This window comes from Macrosteles quadrilineatus, unplaced genomic scaffold (genome assembly GCF_028750875.1).
Source record: "Macrosteles quadrilineatus isolate MER2022 unplaced genomic scaffold, UCM_ALF_1.0 Scaffold_9__3_contigs__length_116548681, whole genome shotgun sequence".
Taxonomy (NCBI): Eukaryota; Metazoa; Arthropoda; class Insecta; order Hemiptera; family Cicadellidae; genus Macrosteles; species Macrosteles quadrilineatus.
This window is the reverse complement of record NW_026542602.1, coordinates 68,682,868-68,710,723: the sequence shown is the minus strand read 5'-3', so window position 1 is coordinate 68,710,723 and position 27,856 is coordinate 68,682,868. Positions and strand designations below refer to the sequence as shown.

At 33.4% G+C, this 27,856-nt stretch overlaps 1 protein-coding gene and 1 long non-coding RNA gene across 2 annotated transcripts; both read left to right on the top strand.

Moving 5' to 3' along the window:
* The first annotated feature begins 12,671 nt into the window (after positions 1 to 12,671).
* Positions 12,672 to 17,259, top strand: LOC129002665 (uncharacterized). Its single transcript, XR_008491593.1, has 3 exons — positions 12,672 to 12,754; positions 14,546 to 14,657; positions 17,166 to 17,259. It is a non-coding gene; the product is annotated as an uncharacterized LOC129002665 (long non-coding RNA).
* Positions 17,260 to 22,118: 4,859 nt separating this feature from the next.
* LOC129003549 (cytochrome P450 4c3-like) lies at positions 22,119 to 24,126 on the top strand. Its single transcript, XM_054431846.1, has 4 exons — positions 22,119 to 22,142; positions 22,612 to 22,777; positions 23,451 to 23,630; positions 23,966 to 24,126. The coding sequence occupies exons 1-4, from the start codon at positions 22,119 to 22,121 to the stop codon at positions 24,124 to 24,126; spliced, it is 531 nt and encodes a 176-aa protein (XP_054287821.1).
* Positions 24,127 to 27,856: the final 3,730 nt, after the last annotated feature.

Below are 27,856 nucleotides of genomic sequence, written 5' to 3'. Positions count from 1 at the left end.
CACGGCTTAAGAAAATTTGGTTCTTTTAATTTACTGTATGCTAAAGCACATCTACCACAGCCATAACTTTATATTACTGCCCCTAAATATTAATAAAATGAGATTCTAATTATTCACACGATTTTGTTGCTAATTGGTTCAAATTAGATGTTGTCATAAATGCAAAAAACATTAATATTGTTGAACCCGGTTAGTAAACCTTTTAACTTTTTAATGCTATTTAATATCATAGAACCAACTTATGAAGTTGAAACAGCTGACAAAATTCTTTTATTCCTTTTAAATATGAATACTCATAAGGTTAACATAATAAACTCCAGAGCCACTGGGTCGGAGCCTGAAAGGATTTTGGAGATAAGAATACGTGTATATGTTAATCGGGAATGTGAGCTATCATCATGCCAAATTTCAGCCCAATCTGACCAGTATTATCCGCGTTTACTTGTCACACATCCATACATCCAATCTTTCTCACTTAGAATTTATCGTATGTAGATCAAGCACAGTTCTAAACACTCGGAATGTTTTCGATTGAATACCAATATTTTATGAAAATCCAAAAAATGAAATTATAGGTATGAACCAATGATTTTATATTGTGAAATATAATTTAAAATGGATTGTTTGCTCACATTAGAAAAACCCTAACTAAATTACATATATTGTAACGTTATAGTTTTCACTAAATAATATGAAGAGAGTCAAGACGGGTTTACAGAGCTTGTGGCGTATTTTATAATGTTTCCACGTTCAACCAGTAAATCTTGGTTACAAAAAGCCAACTTGCTTACCTTGCTAGGTTAGTCGCAGACAAAATAAAACAGTGTGTTAAGTAACTAAGATTCTATCGATTAACTAATTAAATTGCAAGTGGTAATATTTTAATCTTGTTTATTACTACTATGCTATGGTAAATAAGTTGCAATTACTGTATACACAAATTACTGTCCAAAACTTAAGTTTACTTATGACTAGATTGGTACTTTTGACAAAAATACCCCGTTTTTAGTGCCCGGGTAAAAATTGTCACAACAACAAAAACACGATTATGCCACTTTTATAATACAAGCAATTGAAGTTTTAAGAGGAGGTATTGATATTTACTGAAGCTACGTATGTTATTTAATCCTAAATGCTATTCAACATGTTAACTGGGTAAAATAATCTGATAGAATAATGTGGGAAACATCTTCTATGCCTTTAAACCTGTGATTATGTTTAACTTGATTTTAATTTTTTTTCTTCTTATAATCCATACCTTAAAAGTCAATAAGTATACATTTTTCTATGGCAGTTCACAATAATCCCCTTAAAATATATCTAATTAAATAAATTGTGCTTAAGTTCACTATTGTAATTGTATTGTAAACTGTTGCACATTATTGATAATTTAAATAATATTTGTTACGTTTGAGTCATTAAGTTTTTATTACCAAATTTCACATTCTAAATGAGTCGTACGATTATGGTTGTTAATACCTTGATAAAAAAAAAATTAAAGTACTTCTAAACGTATTTTCAATACACTAAATTATCTTAATCTTTTTATTTGATAGACATTTATTATATTACTTTATAGACAAACTCTATTTTTATAATACTTCAAATGCCATGGAAAAACAACACGAGTTAGCCATTCATCTTAGTTAGAGAGAATAGTAGCATTAAGGAAGCTAGCGGCTATCTCGGATTATTTCAAACAGCCGCTGAAGAGTTAATTATCGTCCAAAAATATATTTCCAAAAACGAAAGTGATTGTGATTTAAATATCTAGCAAACTGTGAGATTGTAAATCTTCTTTGAAGTTTTGAATTGTTCTCAAAGAAAGTCCATGGAAGCTAACGGCCATAAGAGCAACGTTAATTTCGTTATTCAAACAGCTGCTGAAGAGTTATTTCCCAACTCATTTTTTTTTTACACCGAGTGATTGTAATTTAAATATCTAGAAAACTGCAGGATTAGAAATTTTCATTGTAGTTTTTTTATTGTTTTGCGTGTTTGAACATCTAGGGTCAAAGGACTTTTAACTGAGAATAATGCTAATAATAATCACATATTTAATGGGAAGACGTTTTTTACTTTCTATAAAGTGGTCACAATATTAAGTGGATGTTTTACACCAAATAAAATATATTGTTTTACTTTTATAACACATTTTATACCCAACTATTTTAATATCAATAAAAAATCGTATAACCCAATAACCCAAAATTTTGTCATCAGTTGAGTGAAAAAGTCGTTTTGATTATTTACAGGGTTTCAGTATTGTTTAATTGCAGTAACATCACACCTACCTATTAGTATAATATCATAGGCTAATGTTTTTCAAAACAAACAACTGGAGTTTTAAGTTCTAAAAATACTAACAAAGATTTCCCAATCAAGGATAACAGTTTTTTCAAGCAACATTTAGAGAAAAATTAACTAAGGCATAAAAAGTAAAACATTTTATAATTCTCCATTTACTAATATTTAAATATTTTAGTAGCCTACGTTAAAATAAATAAGCATATATAATTGAAAACTACACGATGCAAGAAATCAAGGAACGGCCATGGCTTTTAAGGTTCGTTTTAAAATTGCTGAAGAAGCTATTATTTATTCAAAAGAGGAAATGGAGAATACAGGTTGAAGTGAAACTTATCACCAACTTCGCATTATATCCTTGTTTACCCGGTAAATCTCGCTTACAATAAGTCCTTAGCTCTAATCCTGTTTGTCTCACAAAAGAAGATTTACTGTATTTCCTTTTTTACCAAGTGTGTCAAAAGCTAAAACAAAAGTTAGTATGGAAATGCATTAGCATATGAAAATCAGCTGGAATGTATAACATGTTTTCTGTTTTGTACTCAGCAATAATTAATCTTTAACTTTTGGTAGCAGCCACTGGTTTTCCATTTATCTCTTCTTATTTGGTTATTAGTGAGGTGTAATTAGACCTTAACATCAGCATCCAAAGTGAAATTTTTACTCCAAACTGTTTTATATAGTCCGTTGTGTCGTTAACGCTACACAATTTTGAACGTTGTGTTAGGGGGAGATGGGAGGGGGGGGAGAGGGGTTTAAGTAGAAAAATTGGTAGTGGTTTAGATTGTTATGAAATATCTCGAAAACTATGTGGTTGGCGAAAAATGAGTTATTTACAATTAGCAATCAAGGATGGCCAGTTTCATAATCTTGTTAAAGTGAATGGTTACAGAGCGACAAAAGGTTTTAAAAAATGTAGTCACTTATGTTTATCAATCAATGGTCATAAGATGAGACGTCAATAAATGGGAATAATTATCGATAAGATGTGCAATGTCAAATCAGCATTATGTCATGCTGACATGCCAATAATAGGCATACAAATATCCTACTCCCAAACCATGGAAATATTAATATTGTTTATAAATAAATGGTATCATAAACGAATATCATACACATCGGTGTAATTGGTTGTTTGAAAACACTCTCTTGTAACAATAAAATGTATTTATATCCTTATAAACCACCGATCTTAAGCTAATTAAAAATATACTAGTTAAAGGAAACATAGCAAAACTATAATTGATATCATACAGACACAATATAAGTTTGAAATACTTACTGTCATGAAAAACAGGCACTGATTCAAATATTGTGGTAGTTAAATTTTGTATCTGCAATTTAAAGAAAATGTTTATTTAGTTTATACTATTTCTACAGATAATAACTAGGGAATGAGCTCTGCTTGGTTTTCTTAGGTTTAACAGACCAAACAAATTAAAAGAAACACATAATGAATTAATCATGTTTTTTTGTACAAAATATACACAACTAACTCTTGTATTAATAACTATAATTCTTTTGGTTTAGATCTTCGTTATTATTTTGTAACCATCATGGAAACCTGTAATAATCTATTTTTTTATGAGTCGTATAGCAAAGAACGTGTTTCCATTAGGTAATGGTTTGTACCAATCAAGTTTTCAACCCTTATTTTTAAATCCCTTATTCCGAACCTTTAGCATAATCCTTCCACTGATATTTTAGGTCATGTTTGAGAACCCTCAAATATCACACAGACATAAATAGCTTGTATTATAATACAAGTACTGTATAATATATTACATAGTATCAGTTTTCTACGGTTGGCAAGAGCATATATTCTAAGTATTTTTTTTTACTTATTACCAGTACTATAAACTATGAAAGATCGTTCTGGTCTAGTAGTAAAGCGAAGGAGGTCGGTGCCCAATGTCCCGGGTTCAAATCCCACACACATGGATTTTATCCATGCGATAAAGCCGCAACCCTCTAGGATTAGCCTGTAGTAATGTGTAAAAACAGTTCCGGGCTAGAACTAGCGTCCTAGGTGGGACATAAAAAACAAAACATAAACTATTGGTTTACGTAGCAACCCAAAGATGGTAGAGTATCAATAATGTATTAATCAAATCAACAACCCATCAGCAGTGATTACAGTAATAAGATAATGGAAGAAGCTGGTATCGAACCATCAACGTTCAGCCTGTAACCACAAAACTCTACAAGTTAGTAAAAGTGTGCCACCAGTGTTCTATTACATCACTAACCGAATTTACAGCACAGATGCAAATTAAATTACTCCGACAACCTCTGAATACCTGATGAACAACGGAGTCAGCTCTTTGGTATAGAGGCTATTGAAGCAATGTTATGCCAAAGCACGTATAACGTGTAAGTCCTAAAGTGAAACCCACATGATAAGACGATGCTAATTGATTACATAACATAACAATGACATGTAAGATATAACATAGGTCAATCAAACATATTAAAAACCCCTACACATTACAAACATTAGTTAGAGTAAGGTTTGCAGGATAAATATTATTCTTCACAGAACTATTAAGTTTTTTTTATGTGCTTTATGTTGTACAGATTTTGTGAAAACGTGGCCAATATCAGAGAACCTTTTTTTAACGTTTCAGATGTAAATAGCACATTATCACAGTATAAATAGTTTTAAATGAATTATGTAAATAATGTGTCATGATAAAGAAACATGTTCTTAAAAGCTATTGTTTCCGTTTAGGTGTATAAACCAATAATTGTTGAAGCTCACAATCCATTGACATTTGATATTATAATGAAATTAGTTTTATTTGTTAGTATTACAAATTATACTACATAGATTTAAGTGCATACATCAAAATATCATTAAGGCATCATTCAAAGTCACATGTTAATATATTACTAATGAAGTGAAAAATCTAATGTTTTGCATTGCAAAAGTCATCCATTAAAATCGTAACTTTTATATTTATATATGTGGAATTGATGAAAGGTAACACGTTGTTGTAAAATAGTTGAATAAAAGAACATCGTTATTCTTGTGTTACTAATTCTTAGTTTATAGAATGGCAGGATTAATTTAAAATGCTGTAAAGTTATATAGCTTAAGGGTTTCTGCAAAGATGAGAGTAAAATGTGTTCTGACGGCGTTGTTAAGTTGTTTCACTTTGTCTAATGAGCTGCGTAAAACTTAGAAGCCAACATTTTACTGTACATTATCTTCTTTCTTCTGCGATGTTGCTTATTTTCCTTTCTACGGGTGCTATTTTATTTGTGAACGAATAAAGAAAATGTTCTTCCAATCTTGGATTACGTCCTCATCAATTTCAGACTTTAAATAAAAGAAATATACCATTACAACTTTTAGCGAGAATGTTGAAAAGTTTCGCTCTATAAAATAATTTGTCTACGCAAAAACAAAATAATGTAGTATGTAGTAAAAACCTATATTGAAACACAATTTAAAGATAAACTACAGACCTGTTATATCGTTAAAGACAAGAACTTTTGAAATCAAACAAAAAAATTCTCCTTGCAATTAATAATTATACAAAAACATGTCCCAACAGGCCATGAAGATATACAGGAATAGTGGTATATATATTTACCAAGCTTATTCTAAAAGGAAAAAGAATGTAATATTAGTTAAAAGTACATTCTAAGTACTATGCCAAATAAAAGCTTTATCATATAATTAATCAATTATTTGTCCGTAAATTCCACTTAAAGATAAGCAAAACAAGAAACACCCTTTCTATATATTCTTTCGTAGTATCTTTCAATGTATTGCTAAAAATACTTAAATAATTTTTACTGCATACGCAGCTATGGCCATTACGACCATTAAAGACCATTAAAATATTCTGAGATTTTGGAAAATGGCGGCAATTTTTGAAATAATGGAACCAATAATCTTTATGTATTTAATGGTATTTTTAGAATTTATGTGCATTTTTAAGACTTATTTACAACTAGCTGTAACCCGCGGGCTTTGCCCCGTTTAACTTCTTAATTTTCAAGATGATCTCGTTTGCATGGCTCAACCACGTCCTGGTTGAAGTTCGTTCGCTACGCTCACTCACCTTTAGGTTGGAGCTCGTTCGCTGCGCTCACTTTCCTTCAGGATAGCTCGTTCGCTACGCTCACTTGCCTTCAGGTTAGCTCGTTCGCTACGCTCACTCGCCTCCAGGTTGAAGTTCGTTCGCTACGCTCACTCACCTTTTGGTTGCAAATTAGCTGTTGTCATAAATGTAAAAGAAATAATAGTGCTGCACCCTGTTGGTAATCCTTGTAACTTTAATGCTATTGAACATCATAGAACAGAACCAACTTGTTTAATTGAAACAGCTGTTAAGATTCATTAATTCCATTTCTCATAAGGTTAACATGGGAAACTCTAGAGCCACTGGGGCGGAGCCCGGAAGGATTTTTGGGATAAAAATATGCCTATATGTTAATCGGGAATATGATCTATCATCATGCCGAATTTCAGCCCGATCCGACCAGTATTTTTTGCGTTCACTTGTCACAAACATACATCCATCCATACATCCATACATCTAAACTTTCACATTTATAATATTAGTAAGATTACCATTTTCTCTCTAAACTTATTCATTTATGAACTATATTGTGCAGAATGCACACTGCAAGTCATTTCTTCTTAGTTTTAACACGCTGTCACTCCTAAATGAGTAGGTTTACAGAAAAAAATTCCAGAAATAAAAACGTTTTAACTGGCATTTACTTTCAAAAAAATGCATAAAGTATAGTGTCTTCTTTTAAGAAAAATCTAATTTAGCGGCCATATTGGAAAAATGGCGGCTAAAACTATTTTTAAACTTGACAAAAAATTTGTATATAAAAAAATTCAAGGCAGTTACAATTTAACATTTTTTGATATCTCTTATAACCTTCGAATAAAATAGCTGGCACACTTATATCAATCACCCTGTATACTGTATATATATAACAATAGTATGGTTTTAGTTTTAAAATAAAATAAAACAGCCATGATATTGCACTGTATTAGTTTAAACCTATTTATTTAATTATTTTTCTTTAATTTGTCGATGGACAACACTATTATTAGACATTCCATCCCCATGTTAAAGTTGTAGCCAGGTTTTTAATAAAATTTTTCTTATTTGATGTGAGCCACCTACAGATTGCGCTGCTCTAAATTACTGATTTCTGCCGATTACATGATGGTTTTAACAAGTCAAACTGATGGAATGACCTATTATGAGCTATAGCAACTGTTGTGACCCAGCAACTATGTCAGTAACGAAGAAAAGGTACAAAATAGAGTTTTAGACACTAGCGCAATATGTGACTGGCTCACACAACTACATTCTTTTTTAGCAAAAAATTGGCGACAGCTGATCCATATAGATGGGATGTCTTCTTCTGTATCCAATAGTCAATGCTATTACGTATCTTCTGAATCAACATTGCACTCAGAGGCACATTTATTCAGTAGACTTAAAAATCGGAGTTGTTCGATCAATTAACAAGTGTGTAGGCCTAAACAAGCCTGTGTTTGCATTTTTATGACCGCTTAATCGAGCTTAATCACCTATCCCAGGTTTTAGTCCCTTAATACCACCTTGCAGAATACAATGTAGCTAAGGCATTTTGAATAATTAAACAGGCCAAAGCATTGGTTGTTAATCGTGAAGTTATCAAGTGTGTTTGAAATTCAAATATGAAATTAGGCACATTGACTTTTCCTTGTTCCACTCGTCTTGCCATCTCGGTAGATGAAGCTTCGTAGCTTCTCTCTACAACTGTGAGGAAGGTATGTGGTAGCGAATTTTACTACTAAAGTAAACTTTCTTAGTCTATTGAAAAATCTGAATCATGTTTAGATGTGCGGTTAACGCTCGTTAGGCTAGAGGGAATGTAGGAATGTAGGTTTATTCTATGAAAAATCTATATAAATTTATATGACTAATATTTTGTCAATATATTTGTTGGAATACAGTAAGGTTAATGTGTTATGACTTATTGAGTGAACCGTAACCAGCATAAGGCTCAAGCAAATCGGCAATACTAAATATTTTTGTATCTTCATGCCCGTAGCCTATAGTTTTATATTTATTTGGTTCTAACAGCGTAAATTTATCCAATTTCTATTAGGATTATTCATAAATCTGCATTAAGCAGCTTATAGACGGGGACAGTAGAGACGGCAAGTAGCTGGCCGCAAGTACTTGCCATTTGCCCTTACTGCATACTTTCTTTGTGTATAAAGGTACTTTCCTTTCCAGCGGCAAGTATTTGTAGTGGCGGCTGGTGTGGCGGCCAGAAAACTCAAACATGTTTGATTTTACTGGCCTGGCCGTGGCATAATAAAGCAATATGCAACGTAAATGTTAAATTGAAAAAAATATTAAACACTTTATCATGTATTGCAAGCATCGTCAGGTTATTTATATGGTGATTTAGTAATAAATGAATAATGGAATATGGAATAAAATAAGTTCTTCATTTGTTTATTAACGAGATAGGAGAAAGCAAGTGTCAATTTCATGATATTGATTATTTTAGTTTTAAAGGAGAACGATTTTGACAATTCATAGCAAATCCTCCACTTAAACGACGGGTGGAGTGGTCCAGCCAGTTAATAAAGTTGACTTAATTTTAGATAGCACACCTTAATTTCATTTAAATAATTATTATTTCCCGTTATAAACAGGTAATTGGTAAAATATTTGGTACATTATGTAGGATTTATTTTTTGTAAGCCTAGATAAACCCACTAAACTACATGTACCATCATGAAACTATAAAATATTTTCCAATTGTAATCAAAAGCGCATGCATGGAATAACATGCTGAATGCTGAATTTAAAAATCATTTCAATAATTGACAGAGATTTCGAAAAACGACAAAGTGGTTTTCCTACAGTCACCAGACAAAATGGGCTTCCTTGCACTGATTCTATAGTACAGAAAGTTGTTAATTGCTGCATTTACTTACTTTTGCCGCATGCTTATTTTTGCCGCACATCAGTTATCCAACCAAACAACACAAAACAGTGTGCATTTGTTATGCACGTAATCCGTGTACGCTTGGAAATAGTTTGGCAAATCAAAGATACTACGACTACGATCAGCTGGTGCAGTCGTTGCTTATTTCGTTCAACGCTTGGATTTATTCTAACCTAAAACGTTGACTGAATGTTAACTGTTTGAAAGACTAATTATTTTATATGCTTTATATTAACTGTATGAAAAATACAGGGTGAATATTCTAAGCTGCCCTAAACAGATTACAGACAAACATCATGACATACAGAGATGAAACAAAACTTTTCCCCAAAAATCATACCCAAGGAACAACATAAACACATGTTTACCATTTTAAAAATACAGGGTGTTCGAGAAACTGGGGTGATGGGTTCAAATCTCAGAGTTTTCAAACGTAAACAATATGTCACGTTCTGCATAATTTTAAAGCTCTAGACTAGACAAACAATTTAGTGAAAACAACTCCTTCATTCATTTCAAAATGGCGGCCATTTGTATGGAAAATATTAATATTTACAGAATACGCTGTATCTTAGAAACCACTTATTTTCATTCTGTTTGAAAAATTCTCAATCGTCGTGAGTTCAGGTTTAATGTTATATGCGACACGTCAACATTAAAGAACTAATAATTTTTTTCTATTATATTTTTTATGTTGGTAGCCTTGTAAATGACAAATTTTAAACGGCAACATTTGTCAAATGGCCTCATTTTGCAAAAACAAATTACTTTTAAGTTTAAACCCACCGTCTATCTTTGGTAGTTTTCTAGTAATTAAGCAAAAACTCCAATTGCCCAAATAAAACCCACGTTAAACGTGCAGTACTGGATATAAGTGGATGCAGATACACTATTCAATAGAGTACTGCCTGTTTAACATGCGTTTTTTACGGGCAATAGGAATTTTGTGTTATTACTAGAAAACTACCAAAGATAGACGGTGAGTTTAAATATAAAAGTTGTTTGTTTTTGCAAGATCTTAAAAATTATATGTCCTTGGGCACATGTTGCTATTTAAATTTTTTCATTTACAAGGCTACCAACATAAAACAATAATACCCCCGCCGCAGCAAACCTGCCGTCTAAGCGAATTTCCATTTGGCCGAATTGATTTTCAATTGATCTATTTAAATAACATTAGGTTTAACGAGTACCTAGGTTTGCTGCTACAAGGAAACTAATAAAGTAGTGTGTTTTTAGTAAAATATTGATAGCTTACTATAAAATAAATAAATTTGCCAAGTTTGATCAAAATATATCCATAAACAAGCAAACTACAACATTTTACAATATTCTCCATAAGAATAACATGGGAATTTTAAATTTACCATTTTTTTAGTTTTCTCCGTAACCAATAACCGTACAAAAACCCTTTGATATACTGAATTGTTTGTTTTTTTAAGCTCTTTAAGAAGGTTTAGAGAAAAATTGGGAAATTTTGTGTTTTGAGGGTAAAAAGTGAGAAAAACAAATTTTTACCCCATAAAACCCCCCATAAAACCCTGTTCCCATGGTCCGATCATGCTGGATCGCGAACTCATTCAAGTTTATCCCGCCTTACACCTTCAAACCAAATTTCATCAAAATCGGATAAAAATTACTCAAGTTATCGTGTTCACGGACACATATATATATATATAAATCTATCTATATATATATATACATATATATATATATATACATATATAAAAATTTGAACGAATGGTGTTTTTGGCCTCTGGGGACATTAAAATGAAAAAGTAAATCGGTCCCGGGCCTAAGTCTTACCATGAGACCTACGGTAATAGCTACTTCCCTATAGGGAAATTCGCTAAAATCATCGAAAATAATAAGTTTTTAAAAAGGTTGAAATTTCACATATAAAAATTAAAGCTGGACTCACGAGGATTAAGAATTTTTCAAACAGAACGAAAATAAGTCTACTGGTTTCCAAGATACAGGGTATTCTGTAAATATCAATATTTTTCATACAAATGGCCGCCATTTTGAAACGAATGAAGATAAAGGAGTTCTGTTTTCACTAAATTGTTTGTCTAGTCTAGAGCTTTAACATTATGCACAACGTGGCATATGTTTACATTTTAAAACTCTGAGATTCGAACTTATAACCCCCCGTTTCTCAACACCCTGTATTTAAAAAATGGTAAAAACATATGTTGTTCCTTGAGTATGAATTTGTGGGGAAAAGTTCATCCCTGAATGACAAGCCAGACTCGCCCTGTATAATGTGTAACACGAGTGCAAAGTTCCTTTGCTGCACTCGAGAAACTTTCGACCCTCACCTGCGGCTTGCACGCAAACATTTCTCTCGTGTGCAGCAAAGTACCACTTCGCCCACTAGTTACACAAATAACTATTTATCTCGGTGTCTTTTACTTTGGTTTTAGCCCTGGTCAGTATGGAAGTATTGACCATTGTATCCAGCGTGCTGTACTCCAGCCTAGTGTTGGTAGTCAGCCTATATTGCTGGTATCGATGGAGGTACAGAGATCTACTGAGAGTCGCTTCCAAACTACCATGTACATCACGAGCTTGGCCTCTGATTGGAGATTTACATGCAGTACGGTGGGGACTGGAGTGTAAGTAGTTTGAAACTAGCCTATAGGTTGAAAAATACACAACATAAATAAAATTCAACGAGCAGTTGGCCCGACCAATGTACAGGAATTGAGTAGTTAATCAACAATGAATATAATTCCGGACAGTCAGTTTAAACGCACAAAGACAAATTCTGGCAGTTTAAATTGGAAAATCACTACTGTACTCAAAACTAGTGTGTGTTAATCAGCAACCAAACTCACATAAAGAAATTTCAAATTGACACAATTGTTTTTTTATTTCAAAATTATGGCATTTAAAATCTATATGTTATAGGCATATATTGATGAAAGAATAAGTGGTTACGTGACATTTGTTTAAAAGATTATTTTCCCTATTAAAACTGCCAGAATTCGTATTTATGCGTGTAAACTAGCAGTTCTGAATTAAAATAAGTTTTGACTACTCGATTCTCGTAGGTAGGAAGGACCAACAGCTCGTAATAAATTAAGCCATGCATTGTAACACTACATTAATTAAACCGGTGTGTATACTCCGTTAAGTAATTAACTACCGAACTGCTAAAGGTTGAATATTCAGGATTAAATATTTGGGTAAAATATTCAAGGTTGAAGGCAAAGAAAGGGAAGAATGAATTTCAATGTGTCCACAAAAACAATAACCTAATTCTTAAGTCAGTAGTTGATTTAAGTCTAATTATTGCTTTTATATCCCCACTCTAAACTAAGTGCGATTGTTTGCAGATTTAACAAACTATATTCTTGAAGAATCAAGAAAAGTTGTGGCCCAAGGCTTACATACTGTGTGTTTCTGGATAGGACCTTTGCCTTATCTGGTTGTCCATGACATTGACGACATAAGGGTAACTTAATCATTTGAAGCTTAAGGTGTACAATATGTTTTAAACTGAATATGTTTTAAATTAGTGCTTAGTGGCGCAGGATCACTAACTTGTGCTATTGAGTGGGTTAGTTTTCCTGTCCCTCGGTGATCTGATTGGCGTCTACGGCGACCGATTTCGAGATCGAAATCTCATCATCAGGATTCTTCAAATGCCATGTCACTCAAGAATATGTTGTCGTGAAATACACAAATAAGTACAGAAAACATAAAACAAGATAAACGGAAAGACATTACTGAACGAATATTCTCAACTGGCCAATATAGGACAATGGTAGATGCGTGGTCATGACTGATGTGTCCTTGAACCTCTCCCGTTATCTATGGAATGCCGGTGGTGTTTATAGTTGTCCTATTCCAACCGCTACGTCATTAATGGTGTTGGATATAAATGAGGTCTGTCAGTTAAATCATGTGGCTAATTTCATAATGATTTGTAGATCTAGATATGTGTAGACACTTCCACTGAGTCTAAATTCTTTCTTCTTCAAGCTAATTGTGTAAAACGTGTATGCTCATATTAAGGTTTGCATAGTTAATTATTATTGCTGTCTACAAGCTCATTGTCAATTCTGCTGGACTGTTGTATTTGATGAAACATGCTCTAAGTATTGCTAAAACTAGCAGGTAGTCTGGCCTTGTGAATTAAATTCAATGTATAACAGAGAAATAAGGCAAATGCGTAACATTCAATTGTACACTTAAGGGGTGTCTAGCAATAGTACTGATATCTACAGCAATGTCTAATGTCGCCCCTCTCCTCCTCATGTACTACAACGCTCACGGTTGAGGAATGCCCTGTGAACTGTGCGACAGGAATTTCCTCATAGTTACCCCTGTGCTCTTCTTTGCTCGCCTCAACTATGGTTACTGCATACTTAAGATGAAAGCGAATGGTCGCCTACCATACACGTTCCGTACCGATATCATCTTCACCCCACACATGGACCGTATTTGCAAACCGGCTCGTATATAGGAGTCGCGGGGTAGCTTTGTTCGAATGCGTACTTTGAAAGATCGACATGTCAACTATTGAAGATATTGTGGCAATGACAGTAATGGTGTATGTTATAGCAAATGGGGAAAGGTAAAGAGAAACTCGTGGGCAAAGTCATCGCTTGAAAGGAAAATAATCGTGTTAATTTACCAACCAAACCAGCCAAACTACGGTGTTTTCAAGAGTTTGGAAGAACCATTTACGAATGGAAGAACTAACTTATCTGGAGTTATAAAGATTAGTTGAATTTTTTATTGCCAAGCAAGACATTGTTATGAGGCTATCCATGAAGCCTGACAAAACGTTAACAGCAAGATTGCGATACTTTGATCATGCAGAGAGCACACTGGATGATCTGAAGTTTACAACTAGAATTGGGGTCTGGGACTGTGGGGATTCCACATACATGTACAGTTCTGCCTAGCTACCTTGAGGCTAGGCCTAACGGTTCCCCACCCGGCCGTCCGGCCGGCGATACTCCTCAAGTAATCGCCACCTTGAGGCCAAACTGAACGTGTATGGTAGGCCTATGCTAGTTGTTTCTTCTGTACCTTACTTCTTAGTGACTTTATGAAACCAATAGTAGCTAAGCTAAAAGTTACTTGACGATACTGTTGGATATGACTTAAGAAATATTTTTCTACCGGTAAACGTTTCCCAAGTGGTCACTAAGGTTGTGTTGGCTGTGTTATATCACCTATTGTGATGCTTAATGATATTACCTCTGGATTGGAATTTGAAAGATTTTTTCCTTAGGCAGTGATGGCCAGTTCAAAAACTATTGACAAAGCACAGGAGTACGACTATTTGATAATGGGACTGGACTCAGGAGCAGGCCCAATTAAACATGGCTTGCTTACGGCTCCCAGTAAGTATGATTTTGTCTTATAACATAACATGAAAAACTAGAAGCCAATTTCCAAAACCTGTTATTTGATTTTTTCACAACTTTCCATTATTCATCAAAAACTGATAAATTATATACTAATAAAGATATTCGTATGATGTTTTCCTTCTAAAATCATTAAAAAATCATGTTTTTAGATTTATATAGTGCTTGATAATCACAGGTTATTAGTTTTTTTATAACAAATATTTAACTGTTGGATATAGTTGGTTTTGGATATGGAAAAACAAATAAACTGGTATTGGAATTTTATAGGAAGTCATGTTATCTCTAGTCAATTTCCAAACCCTGATAAAACCATTTACATTTCCATAACCTGTTAAAGACAGGATTCAATAAAATAGCTGTTTTGCAATAAAAATCTGAAATTACAGGAAAATATTATTAAAATCCTATTAGCGTAAAAATTTCATGAACTTTTCTATATCTAAAAGGCAAAATCTTCTACGTCTTCATTCAAATCAAAGTCTATCAGCTCTTCCTGCCCCTCACCTAGTGCCCCTTGCTCTTCAGCTGGGTTTTGTCTTCTGAATACTTCTGTATAAAACTTCAATAATTAATTAGCGTCCCAATTTTTACCGAAGTTCAGTTCCAAAAGTCTTTTACACCTTCAAGCCACGCTGACTTAACAGCAACTCCTTTTTTCACCTAGCCAACACTAATTTCCATTGTTCGTTATTATAATATACTATAGGGAAAAAGTATTTTAGGTAAAGAGAAATAGTTGGCTGGTTTTGGAAATGTTTTACAATGGCAGTCATACTGTACTAAAGTTATATAACTGGTTTTGGAAGAGTAATCATGTATGGTTTTATAACAGGTTTAGATTCTGTAGCTGAAGTGGAGATAACAGGTTTTGGAAATCGGCTACTCATTGTTAAAACACAAATTGTAATTCAGAGTAAAATGTATAGCTTAAAAAAGGGGGAGGTGGCACCTTTTCACGCCCAATGCCAATTAAATTGGATATCAGCATATATTTAGGTACCATGTTCTCTCAACAATTTCAGCTAGCAATAAAAAATGTTCACCACATTTTCACATGTGTATTAGTAACACTTTATGCCTAAAATCACTTATGTAAATCAATCACAAAAAAATATTAAAAATTAAATTTTAATACCAGTTTTGGAATTATATGTAAAAATATTCTTACGTAGTTACGAAGATGTCGAATGAAGTGAAGAAATAAAAACAATGTTTTTTTTTATCGTTATTATGGACAACCTAATGCGGCTATGTGTAAGGCTATTTCTAGAAAACACTAAAAAACAAGATCAGCTTTTGAAAAATGATAAGATATTTACAAGAAAATTTGATTATACCGATCTGTTATGTACATCTTGAGTATTTCCATAATCTTTGAGTCGGATCTTTTAAAATCACCAGAAATTATTACTGTTATTCGTTTTAAAATAACGCCTGTAATACTTAGCAATTATTTGAAATCGAGCACCAGGTATACTAGTACTATTAAAAGCATAAGAATAATCTCAATATTTTATTCTAATATAAGTCAGTAAATGTTTATAACATGTGTTTTCTTGTATTATAACTTAATTGTTAACAGCTGTTTCAATAAATGTTTGTGTAAAATTATCCGGCGGATCATAATAAAAACAAATCTGTTCTTCATAAGGATAACATTGGAACTTTAAAAGACACTGGAGCAGATCTCCAAGGGACTTTTGCTCTAGGCATAACTGACATCTGCTCAATGAGATAATTAAATTGAGCCATAAACTAACAAAAGTTGTTGAAAAACTAGGGATAAGTTCTAACGGCAAATTTCGTGTTTGCCTATATTGTATACTAGCCCTTTGTACGGGGTTTGAAGATAAATATAAAATGCTAATTAATTGCAGTAATGGAAGAGGACACGGTTTAAGAAAATATGGTTTTTATTAATTTATACAGTATGCTATATATAGCACATCTACCATAGCCATAATGTTCTACCACTGCACCATAGAAAAAGTAAAGTTCTCATTGTGAACCAAAGCTTTTGGTCGCTATTTGGTTAAAATTAGCTGTTGTCATTTTAATAAAAAATAAATGGAAAAAATAACAGTGCTGCACCCTGTTGGTAAACCTTATAACTTTTTAATGCTATTTAATATCATAGAACCAACTTGTGCAGTTGAAACAGCTGACAAAATTCTTTAATTCCTTTTCAATTGTAATACTCATAAGGTTAACATGGGACTTTTTAGGTTACCATGGGGGTTTACTTGTCACAAACATCCATACATAAATCCAAACTTTCTCACTTGTAATAATAGTATGATAGATTGTCTAGTGAGGATGCAATATGAACCAATGATTTCCTAAACCTGCCACATTTCTTACGAAGCACTAATCTATTTGATATTATGTTATCTTTTCAGCAACCACATCAATATGTAAAATGATGAGTAGCATAAAAAAACCTTATTTAATGAAATAACCTGGTGATATTTTCCATTTCAGGCCCAGTTTGGAAACCAACTCGAAAAGTGATCAATACAATGTTTAGGCCTCACAACTTGAACCTGATGATGCCAGTTTACAACAAACATTCTCGCTATGTCATCAATAGACTGTCCACTGAGGTGGGCAATGGACCGACAAAAGTCAACATGATGGAATATATTAATGATGCAGCATACATGATAATCAGTGGTAAAGCTCCTGATATATTATGTATTTCAATTATAATTAAATGTATACGAGCTGTTGGCCCGTCCTACGTACGGGAATCGAGTAGTCAGTTAAAACTGAATATGATTCAGAACAGCTAGTTTACAACTTGGTGTCCGATTCACACACACTGGTTTTGAGTACAGTAGCTACATACTACCTTCCACTGCATAACTAAGGCCTACTATCACTTACCGTACCTTATTTTACCACCTTGGCCACTGAAACCTCTAAAATGATCCTGGCCTCCCGTTCTCTTCTATCCCCTGCTATTTCTGTATGACAGGAAGACAGTAAGATTCCAGTCTGAAGATCTCTTCCATTACTTACTTGGTCTTCCAAGTGGTCGTCTACCTTGTAGTACTCCTTGGAATACACTTTTAAAAGTTGAAGTATCTTCTCTCCGCCATGCAAATCCTGCCCAGCCCATCCGAGATCCGAGCCTTTTGGTCTACTTTTGGAATGTACCCCTTTATCAAGTTTCTGAATCATACACTACTACTGGGATAGTTATGATATGGTATGAATCGATTTTGGTTTCTACTGGCACCCTGCAGCTTACTGGTCAGTTTTCTGGAGACCTACTACACCGGTTGACATTTTCAATAGAATAAAATGTGTACTATATGCAGCCATTCTTATATTCAAACATCTAGAAAAAGATGTTTTAACACGTAAACCACTTATACCTTAAAGTATTAAGCACTTACACTTAGTCGGATTGTATAATGACAAAACTTGATTATACGTTTAAAATTTTAAGCTCAAAATTACACAATCTCCTAATAACATAGATCTTTTACGGTAGAAAATAAACTGCATTTTAAAGTAAAACGAGAGGTCGTCCAGTGGTCGAAACTCGACCAAAAATATGTAATGTACTCACTTCTCTATTTTCACCCCACACTGTAAATAAAACATGTGATTGGAGTTTCTTCCATTTGTTTTGATTTTCTGTTTATATTTCGTTGTTATTTCGTCACCAGCATGGCAACGCATAAGATCCATGTTAATTTTTTCAAATGTTTAAACTCATTTTTTGTGCTTATCTTTGAGCCTATTTAAATTTATAAAGAGATTCTGCACACCTACAGTAAAATTGCTTTCTAAAGGTATGCGCAGATTTACCCCACGATGCACACAAGCTGAGAAAAAAGGTTTTAAAGAAACATGCTTGCCTATTAATATATAGATAGTGTGTAGGCAAACTCTGACGATCAATATTTTAGTATACAAACAACTTGTAACATAAACATTTCAATGACAGTTAGAAACCAGCTGTTAGTTAAACCACCACTAAAACGACTTTAACTCGTCCGTCGGCTGCTAGACTTTTTGAAAATTAAAACTTAATTTCTAAAAAACTGACACCCTAAACTAAAATTTCGGCTTCGACATTCCCTAGTTTTCAAAATTATCTTTCTTTCAACACAAAAATCATAAAAATCCGTCAAGTGGTTGATTCAGAATCGTGAAATAAAAAAAACCCTGTTTCGTTTTAATATATAGGATGTAGTAGCCATGTCAGACTAAACTTCCTAAACATGGGAGCAAGTTAGTTAGTTAGGCTTCCACACTCTTGGACTGTCGGGAAAGACAAATATTAGCATGACAGCTAACCCATCTCAAACCTTTCATTTTCATTATTTTAATTTAATTCATTTTTACATTATATAAACGTTTTTAAAAACAGTTTTTTTTTCTTGTCACACTCAACTCTATCAACATAAATGTATTAAAAAATTCTAGATTCGTTTCACTGTGCCTGTGGGTGTGCTAAAAGCTCCGTTCATTTATTGTTATACAAGCAGGGTACCCGTCCTTCGTACGGGGATGGCGTATAGCATAAAATGCTTATTGCAGTTATACTCGTGCTCTGCGTTTGCGATGGGGATGACACGGTTTGAGAAAATTTGGTTCTTTAAATTTGTGGTATTTTGTAGTATAACAAATTTGTCTTACTTGACTTATTTCCTTGCGCTCCTAGGGGGAGCATAGGGCCTCGACGAACACTCTCCAGCGGTCCCTTACCAAAGCCATAATGTTTTACAACTGCACCTAAACAAAAGAAAAACGTAATTATAAAATATTCTCACAAATTTATCAAAAATCCATACGATTTTCGAAAAAAATAGCTGTACGATGTAGATTTTGTTAAACTTATTATTGTTATAACTTTTTTATTAGTTAAGATACGACTTTTTACCCAATGACCTTTTCTATTGGTAATATTGTTTGGATTAAAACTACGTTTTAACCGATGTCCTATCTCGTACCGTTCTCGAGCTACAGTCATTTCGATGTATAGCGCGTTCCGCCATCTTTGCCCCCCTCCCCCCAAGTTCTCGACCACCTGAAAAGTAGGCGACATGCGTATTTTGTATCACCACAGTCCATATTACAACTATCAGCAAAGATATTTGATATTACTTCTTTGCGACATTCACAAATTAATTCTACTTTCGGTAAAAAATCTACACGAAAAGTCCATTTTTACATATTTTATACAATAACTTGTTTATTTATAGAGATACGACCTCGGACCCAATGACCATTATTGTTGTCCATATTGTTAGGATTACAACGACGTTCTAACAGATGTTCTATCTTCTACCGTTTTCGAACTATCAGCGTTTTAACGCATAGCGCAAACCGCCATGTTTGCCCCCTCCCCCCCACCTTATCGACCACTTTTGAAATAGGCGACATACGTAATTTTGATCACCACAGTCCATATTACAATAATCAGCAATAACATTGCGTACTACTTTCATGCATGCTCAACCCCCCTCAGCTCCTGGACTATATGCACGTAATCCGTGTACGCTTGGAAATAGGTTGGCAACACTTAAAGATATTAATACTATGAGCAGCTGATTGACTATTATAACTACGATCACGATTACTAGAAAAAACCCGGTATGGATCATAAACATCAACAAATGACGTTTTTGGCCCGAAAATAAACATGATTTAAAATTTTTTAAATGGAACTGCTAAAACATATGTTCAATGCTATTAGTATAGGATTCGGGCCAACAACGTCACTTTGTTTATGTTTATGATCCATACCGGGTTTTTTTCTAGTAATCGTGACTACGATTTAACCTGTCATTTCGTGTTTATAGTTTCGGTATTTCTGAACTTTCTGGACTTTTCTTTTAAACGTTTTTAAAACATTCCTACGATCTTAATGAACAAGAAAATACCTTTAAAGCATTTTTTTAGGCGCGGAAACCAAACTTCAAATTACAAAAACATACGGAACTATATTCTCTAAACGCGGAGCACATTTCTTGCCGAGGAAAAATAGCGGAGTGATACGGACCACGGGTACTACTTTCTCTAGGGCACCATTTGTGTTGCCAGCTGAACCTAAAAACGTGTTGTATAGTGTTTGAAAGACTAATTATTTATATGCTTTTTCCTACAGTCACCCGACAAAGTTGGCTTCCTTGTACTGTTTATAGTACAGAAAGCTGCTAATTGCTGCATATTTATACTTTGCCGTACGGTTTATACTTTGCCGTACGGTTTATACTTCGCCGCACATCAGGATTCCAACGAAACAACACAAAACAGCGTGGTTCTATTATGCACGTAATCCGTGTACGCTCGGAAATAGGTTGGCAACACTTAAAGATAATTATACTATGAGCAGCTGATTGACTGTTATAACTACGATTTAACCTGTCATTTCGTGTTTATAGTTTCGGTATTTCTGAACTTCCTGGACTTTTATTTTAAATGTTTTTAAAACATTCCTACGATCTTAATAAACAAAAAATACATTTAAAGCATTTTTTAGGCGCGGAAACCACTTTAAATTACAAAAACATACGGAACTATATTCTCAAAACGCGGAGCACATTTCTTGCCGAGGAAAATAGTGGAGTGATACGGACCGCGGGTACTACTTTCTCTAAGGGCACCGTTTGTGTTGCCAGCTGAATCTAAAAACGTGTTGTATAGTGTTTGAAAGACTAATTGTTTATTTGATTTATAGTGACTGTAGGAAAAATATAATGTGTAACACGAGTGAAAAAGGCCTTTGCTGCACTCGAGATCATTCCGCACTCGCCTGCGGCTCGTGCGTAAACATTGCTCTCGTGTGCAGCAAAGTGCCACTTTCACCACTAGTTACACAAATAACTATATAGTGACTGTAGGAAAAATATGATGTGTAACACAAGGGAAAAAGGCCTTTGCTGCACTCGAGATCATTCCACACTCGCCTGCGGCTCGTGCGTAAACATTGCTCTCGTGTGCAGCAAAGTGCCACTTTCACCACTAGTTACACAAATAACTAATTATTAATATTACTTATTACTTTCCGTATTATTAATTGACACTAGATTGAATATATATCAATTTCTGACAACAGCTGGAGTTTCATAACAATGTTTGTTTCCCATGTTAATCTTATGGATAAATACGAAACTTTAAAGGGCCCCAGGGCCTCATTCTCTAACTATTTCCCTAAAAGAAATTTCCTGCACAACTTCACGTTACGCTCTTTCCAATGACACCAAAAACTTGTCGATCGGTTTAATAGTTTCGGAGGAGTAATTGCCACAAGACACCTGCTTGCGTATTACATAAGTATAGATATAAACCGTTTAAGGGTACCGTTTTTAAAATATTCTAAGCTAAAATACAATTTTAAATATAATCTTCTAATGTAATATGATTTTCTAGGGTACTGATACGGTAGTCAACCAAGCATCCTATTTTCTCATGGCCATGGCACAATACCCTGAATACCAGGTACAAATAACTTATAAACTAGTACATCAAAACAGTTCTCCTACAGTTACCTGAGAAGGTTGCCGCACTCATTTTATCCCACACTCCAGTATTCCAATCAAACAACACTAAAAAGTGTGCTGTTATTAGACACATAATACGTGTACGCTTGTGAAATAAGTTGGCAACACTCAATTCTACGATTACGATCCTACTGGATTTAACCTAACCTAAAACATGTTGTTATGTGTTTGAAAGACAAATTAATTCTATGCTTTATAGTTACTGTATGAAAAACATAATTTGTAACACGAGCGCAAAGTGCCTTTGCTACACATTAGAAACTTTCCAAACTCGCCTGCGGCTTGTGCATAAACATTTATTTTTCATGTGCAGCAAAGTGCCACTTCGCACACTATTTATACAAATAACTATTTTACAACAATCAAAGGCACTAATAACAAAATTATATGATATGTACTTGTCAAAGGACAAGCTATATGAAGAGATCACCTCAGTTGTTGGACCTGATGATGACGTCACCACAGATCATATCCACCAGATGATCTACCTTGACCAATGCTTCCAGGAGAGCCTTCGTAGATTCTCCATTGTCCCATTAATCATAAGGAAAACAACTGAAGAAATCAAACTGAGTATGTTGTGGCAGTTAAAATTATCTTTCTAACTACTGACTTAGTAAAAAGTTACAAGTTATTCGTCGATGCTTTTGAAATGCATTGTAGACATTTGTAGTATTTTAACAATTTTTCATTGGTAATACAATTTATGTTACTTTTTAGGTTACGACTAAACATTTTATTTTTATAGAACATTTGTTTTTCTGGAATCTGTTGAACTCAGACAATTCATATGTCCCAAACTTCAGAAACAAAACGTACGCAAAAATATAAATACAAGTAAACCTTACTTATATATGTATAGGCAAATTCGCATTAGATTATGGACTTACTTTACTCAATACTTTTTCTTCTTCTTTCTTCGTTTACCTCTATTTTCGTGAGTGTGTGGATTAATTAGTAGTGCCACGGACTTTGGGCCCAAGATTTATGGGTTTGGATCCGTCACTACTTTTTCACAGTTTACCTTGTACTTTACTGTACTTTACTTCCACCTTGTACTGTACTGGCTCATCCCTTTCTTTTCTGGATACGTTTCATGCGCAGGCCTCTGTGACCATTTTCGATGAGCAAATGCAAGGTACTAAAAGAGGCTGCCAAATGTTTTTAAAAATATAGTTATTCACAAGATGTACTACTTTACTACCAACCAAACCATGAAGTTAAAAAAATGTTCTATGTTTTCCAGGTGATTGCACTGTTCCAGCCAATCAAAGCATTTTTTTGTCACTCTACGGAGTACACATGAATCCCAAGATGTTCCCTAACCCCGAACGGTTCGATCCTGATCGTTACTCGCCAGAAAACGTCGCATCAAGAGGCAAACATGTCAACGTAGCATTCAGTGGAGGACCAAGGGACTGCATAGGTAAAGGACAAGCTAGGCAATAGGCTAAGGATTAACTGTGCATGACCTTGATAAGCTAAGGAAATAAAAAAAATGTTCTGTTAAAAAAGTTGTTTATTGGGAGATGTAATATATCTATTATTTAACTAAGTCCCAAGCAAATGCCACCAACTATGTCAGAAGTTAGCAAGGTAAAATATTTATTTGCTAGAAAAAGAATATACATTATCAGCATATTCCATGTCAAGTGAAATGTAAGAGTGTGGTCATTTGAAAAACGCAACGCATTACTTCCCTTTGCTTAATAACTTGTGGAAAATATATTTTACAACCCCCATGTTATAACCTTGTTGCAGGCAAGCAGTACGCATCGCTTTTCATCAAGGTCTTGGTAGTACAAATTCTGAGAAAATACAAATTAACGCCTGTAGTGGATGTACACAAGTTGCGAGTGAAACTAACCGTTGTTTTGACCAGCGTGGAGGGATACTTCGTGGAGATGACGCCTCGCCATTAACACTTATTAATAAGTTAGAAATTAACAATTAAAAGAAAGATCACAAGAAAACACATACTGTTAAAATATCATGGTTTTTTAAATTTTTGTTAGGTATAATGAACAATTCTAATAAGCCTCGTGCAAAAAGTGAAACATTTGAAATCTTATTTAGTAAATTATATGTAATCAATCCAGGTTGTTACTAATTCATTTTAAAATAATGCAATAATTTGGAGGATGGATTGTAAGTTTTCTGGGCATATAACTATGTTAACTCATGTTACCAAACCCAATGTACAACTTTATAAACCTCTGGGGGAAAACAATGCTGTTGGTCTTTGAACTGCATTTACTTAATCTTTTTTTCCTTCCAATGACAATATTATATAATCAAATGATTGTATAAAATTATTTGTAAATAGAGAATTTACATTTAGTTCAAATAATAAGCAATTGGCATCTGTACTGCATGTAATAGGAAATTATAAGTTTGTACTACAACGGGATTACATTTAAGATAAACTCCCTTCTAAGCAAAAGGTTAGCTGTATCCTATACGAATATTTTAGATATTTTCTAAAATGTATACACTATAGTTTATGACACAAGAGTTCAATAGGAATTGAGATCGTAGATTAACCAAAATATTACGATGTGATTTTGCTGAGAAATTATGATATCAGAAATGTTTCACCTTGGGAATTACGTGCTATCCATGGCTAATTCCAAACCATTAATAAACAGTTAGTAGTCATCTGAAATTACTGTTAGATATAAACATTGGCTTTATTGTGACATTAGTAAAGTAAAATGGTTACTACCTAATTAAATTTCAATCGAAAAAAAATAATATTAATAATTCAACACCTATAATATTTCTTACATAATTTTATAAGGGATAGCTTAGCCATATTTTTTGTATAATTTCAAGTATATTTATTTCATTCTTGTCAAAACCTTGCCAAAAATTGTAGACCCATCGGGATTAGCAAATATTTCATTATATAACTTCTTCTTACTTTTATTTAAATTTGGTAAACTCGAAGATGATCATTTGCAATATTTTATCCTAAAGTAATAATAATAATCTCACTCAGTTTTTTTCTTTATACACGTTGTCCATTTGCTAAATAAGAAATGAGTTAGTTGTAATTAAATATTCCATTAAAGTTTACAATCTGAGCGTTAAAGGCCTGCTATATAATTCAAGCGGCTTTAATCTAGGTAAAATGGTTTCCATTTAATCCACGTGGTCTGCAACTAAGGCTGTTCTTGGTAAACGGTTTATCTTTCATGTAGGATTTGTGATATATTGTTATATTCTATTATAAATATTCTCTTTATGTATTAAAAGCCCTCTCGTTAAAATATACTTACAATAGAATCACTCATACATTCTACACATCCTACACAAACATTGATGTATACAGGTATGTAATAAAATAATTTAATAAAGAGGTAACATAGTTAATTATATTTTGGTATATTTAAGTTGTATAACATTTGTAAGGAATTTTTCTAAAAACCGTCAACCGCTGTTTATCTTATTGTCTTTGCTTTATTTACAGCTTTTTACACATTTTCAACGAATAATCAAAACCTTAAAGGCTTGTTGATACATTAATTTGTGCCTTATTGACATACTTTTGGGTTGTTTCAAATTGTTGTATAGGAGATCTCATCAAAATATCACTACATAATACCATAAACAAAGCATACTCCCTTAGTAGATTTCTAATCATATCATATCAGCTGAAGACAATTATTTTATTGTTAGTTCCGTCCGTTACTCTATAGGGGTCGTGTTTGTCTACTTGTACTTTTGTTTATTTGTTTCCTGTTATTTCAGTAATTTAAAACCGCATTTAACCTAATGAAACGATCTAATCACAAACAATTAATTACTCATAGCCTAGTTGGTACATAACCAAACAGTAAAGCATAAATGATGAAATTGACTCTAAAAGATTCATAATTTAGAATGGGATAAGAAGTCTACTTGTGTTGGTTAGTCTATGATATTACTGAATTTTAGAGCAATTACTGGGCCATAACTATATAACAACCCTGTGTTTTTATATACTGTATTAATTGAAGATAATTAAGAAGCAAACCAGTAAAATATGTGTTCGAAAACTTATATAAACAGGAATTCATTTGTTTTGAAGCTACAACAACATATATCCAGTTATTTAGGTCAGAAACGACGGTTAGATGAAAGTATGTATACCTCGGCTAATTTATTAAATTACTTAAATTATTACTTTTTAAAACAACTTTGAATTCTACAGAATTGGTTTAAATACCTGCAATTATGCAATCAATGTGTTGCTAAATTGCAAACGGTTTCGACTTTCAAAAGAGTCATCGTCGGGCCAGTGCAGATGTCTATACACTTTTTCGAAGGTCATCAATTCATAAGGACGACCTTCGAATGAAGCGAGAAGACATCTGTACTGGCCTGACGATGACCTGATATTGATCGCATAAATTCTGGTATTTACACCAACCAATACTTGTACCAATACTTGTGGAGGGAATTGGTTTCCATGATCGGTATGTATTTGAGGCAACTTAAAAGTCTTCAATATAAAGTCCCGATGAGTGAAACCACAATTTAAAATTTTAATACACGTAAAAAATGTTTAAAAATTTGCATTTTAAAAATATGTTTGTTAAATACATCACAGCCACTTATGAAATGAAGAATATAAAACCTAGCCTCACACTGTTATCAATAAATGCTAGTGGAAATATGACCACAGCTATATAAATAGGGACCATATAAAACGTTGCTACAAACAGTTTAACAATGACATTGTAAATAAGAAGTCTTTTGGCAATATTGTAACTAATTCCAACAGTTATTACAAATCGGTTCCTGGTAAACCAAATCTGAAATAAGTTTTCACTCGATTTAGCCGTTAGAATTTAACAGTGCGTGGAACACGGGAATAAGGCATTGTTTTCAGATTTAAAGCCAGGTATTCTTCCGCTTGAATGGTGACTGGGATTACTTCAGCTGGAAAGCTTTTCTGGAATCCACCAACAGCTACAACAAACGACTGCTAGGATTAACTTAACAACAGTTTGTGGGATACCATAGTGTTGTGCAGAATCATAACCTCTTCATCCTACCAACTTCAAAAATAGCTTAAAGGTTTCGTAACCATTTAAATAACTAATCTGAAGAATTTAAACCTAGATATGAAAACATATTCTTCGGTTTAAATTCAATTAGCTAATTTAAAATAGAACCGCTACCACAGCAAACCAAATAAAGCTAAGTAAATTAAGATTTGGTTGAATTTTCACTTAAAATCAATTAAAATTAGTTTTAATATGTACTGACTTAGGTTTGTTGCGACAAGGAAGGTAATAAAGTGGTTTTAGTAAACTCTTGTTAGCTAGTCAACATCATGTGTTGATTGTTTGGTGAGTCGGTGGCTCAGTCGGTAGCGTCACGGACTTCGGGCCCAAGATATAGAATAGCATCTCAGATTCCTCTTCCAGAAACTGGTGAGAACCACTTCGAAGGAGTGGGGGATTGTGGGAGAGCCCCTCAAGCCAATTTAAGAAAATCTTTAAATTTATTTCATAAGTTTTTAGTTAGAAATATTAACTTTTTAATTATAAAATAATTGTTACATTTTTAATTATAAAATTAATTTTAACTTAAATTTTCAACTAAATAACAAAACTTAAGTTAAAATTAATTTAATATGTAGTGCTATTTGAAATTCTGTTG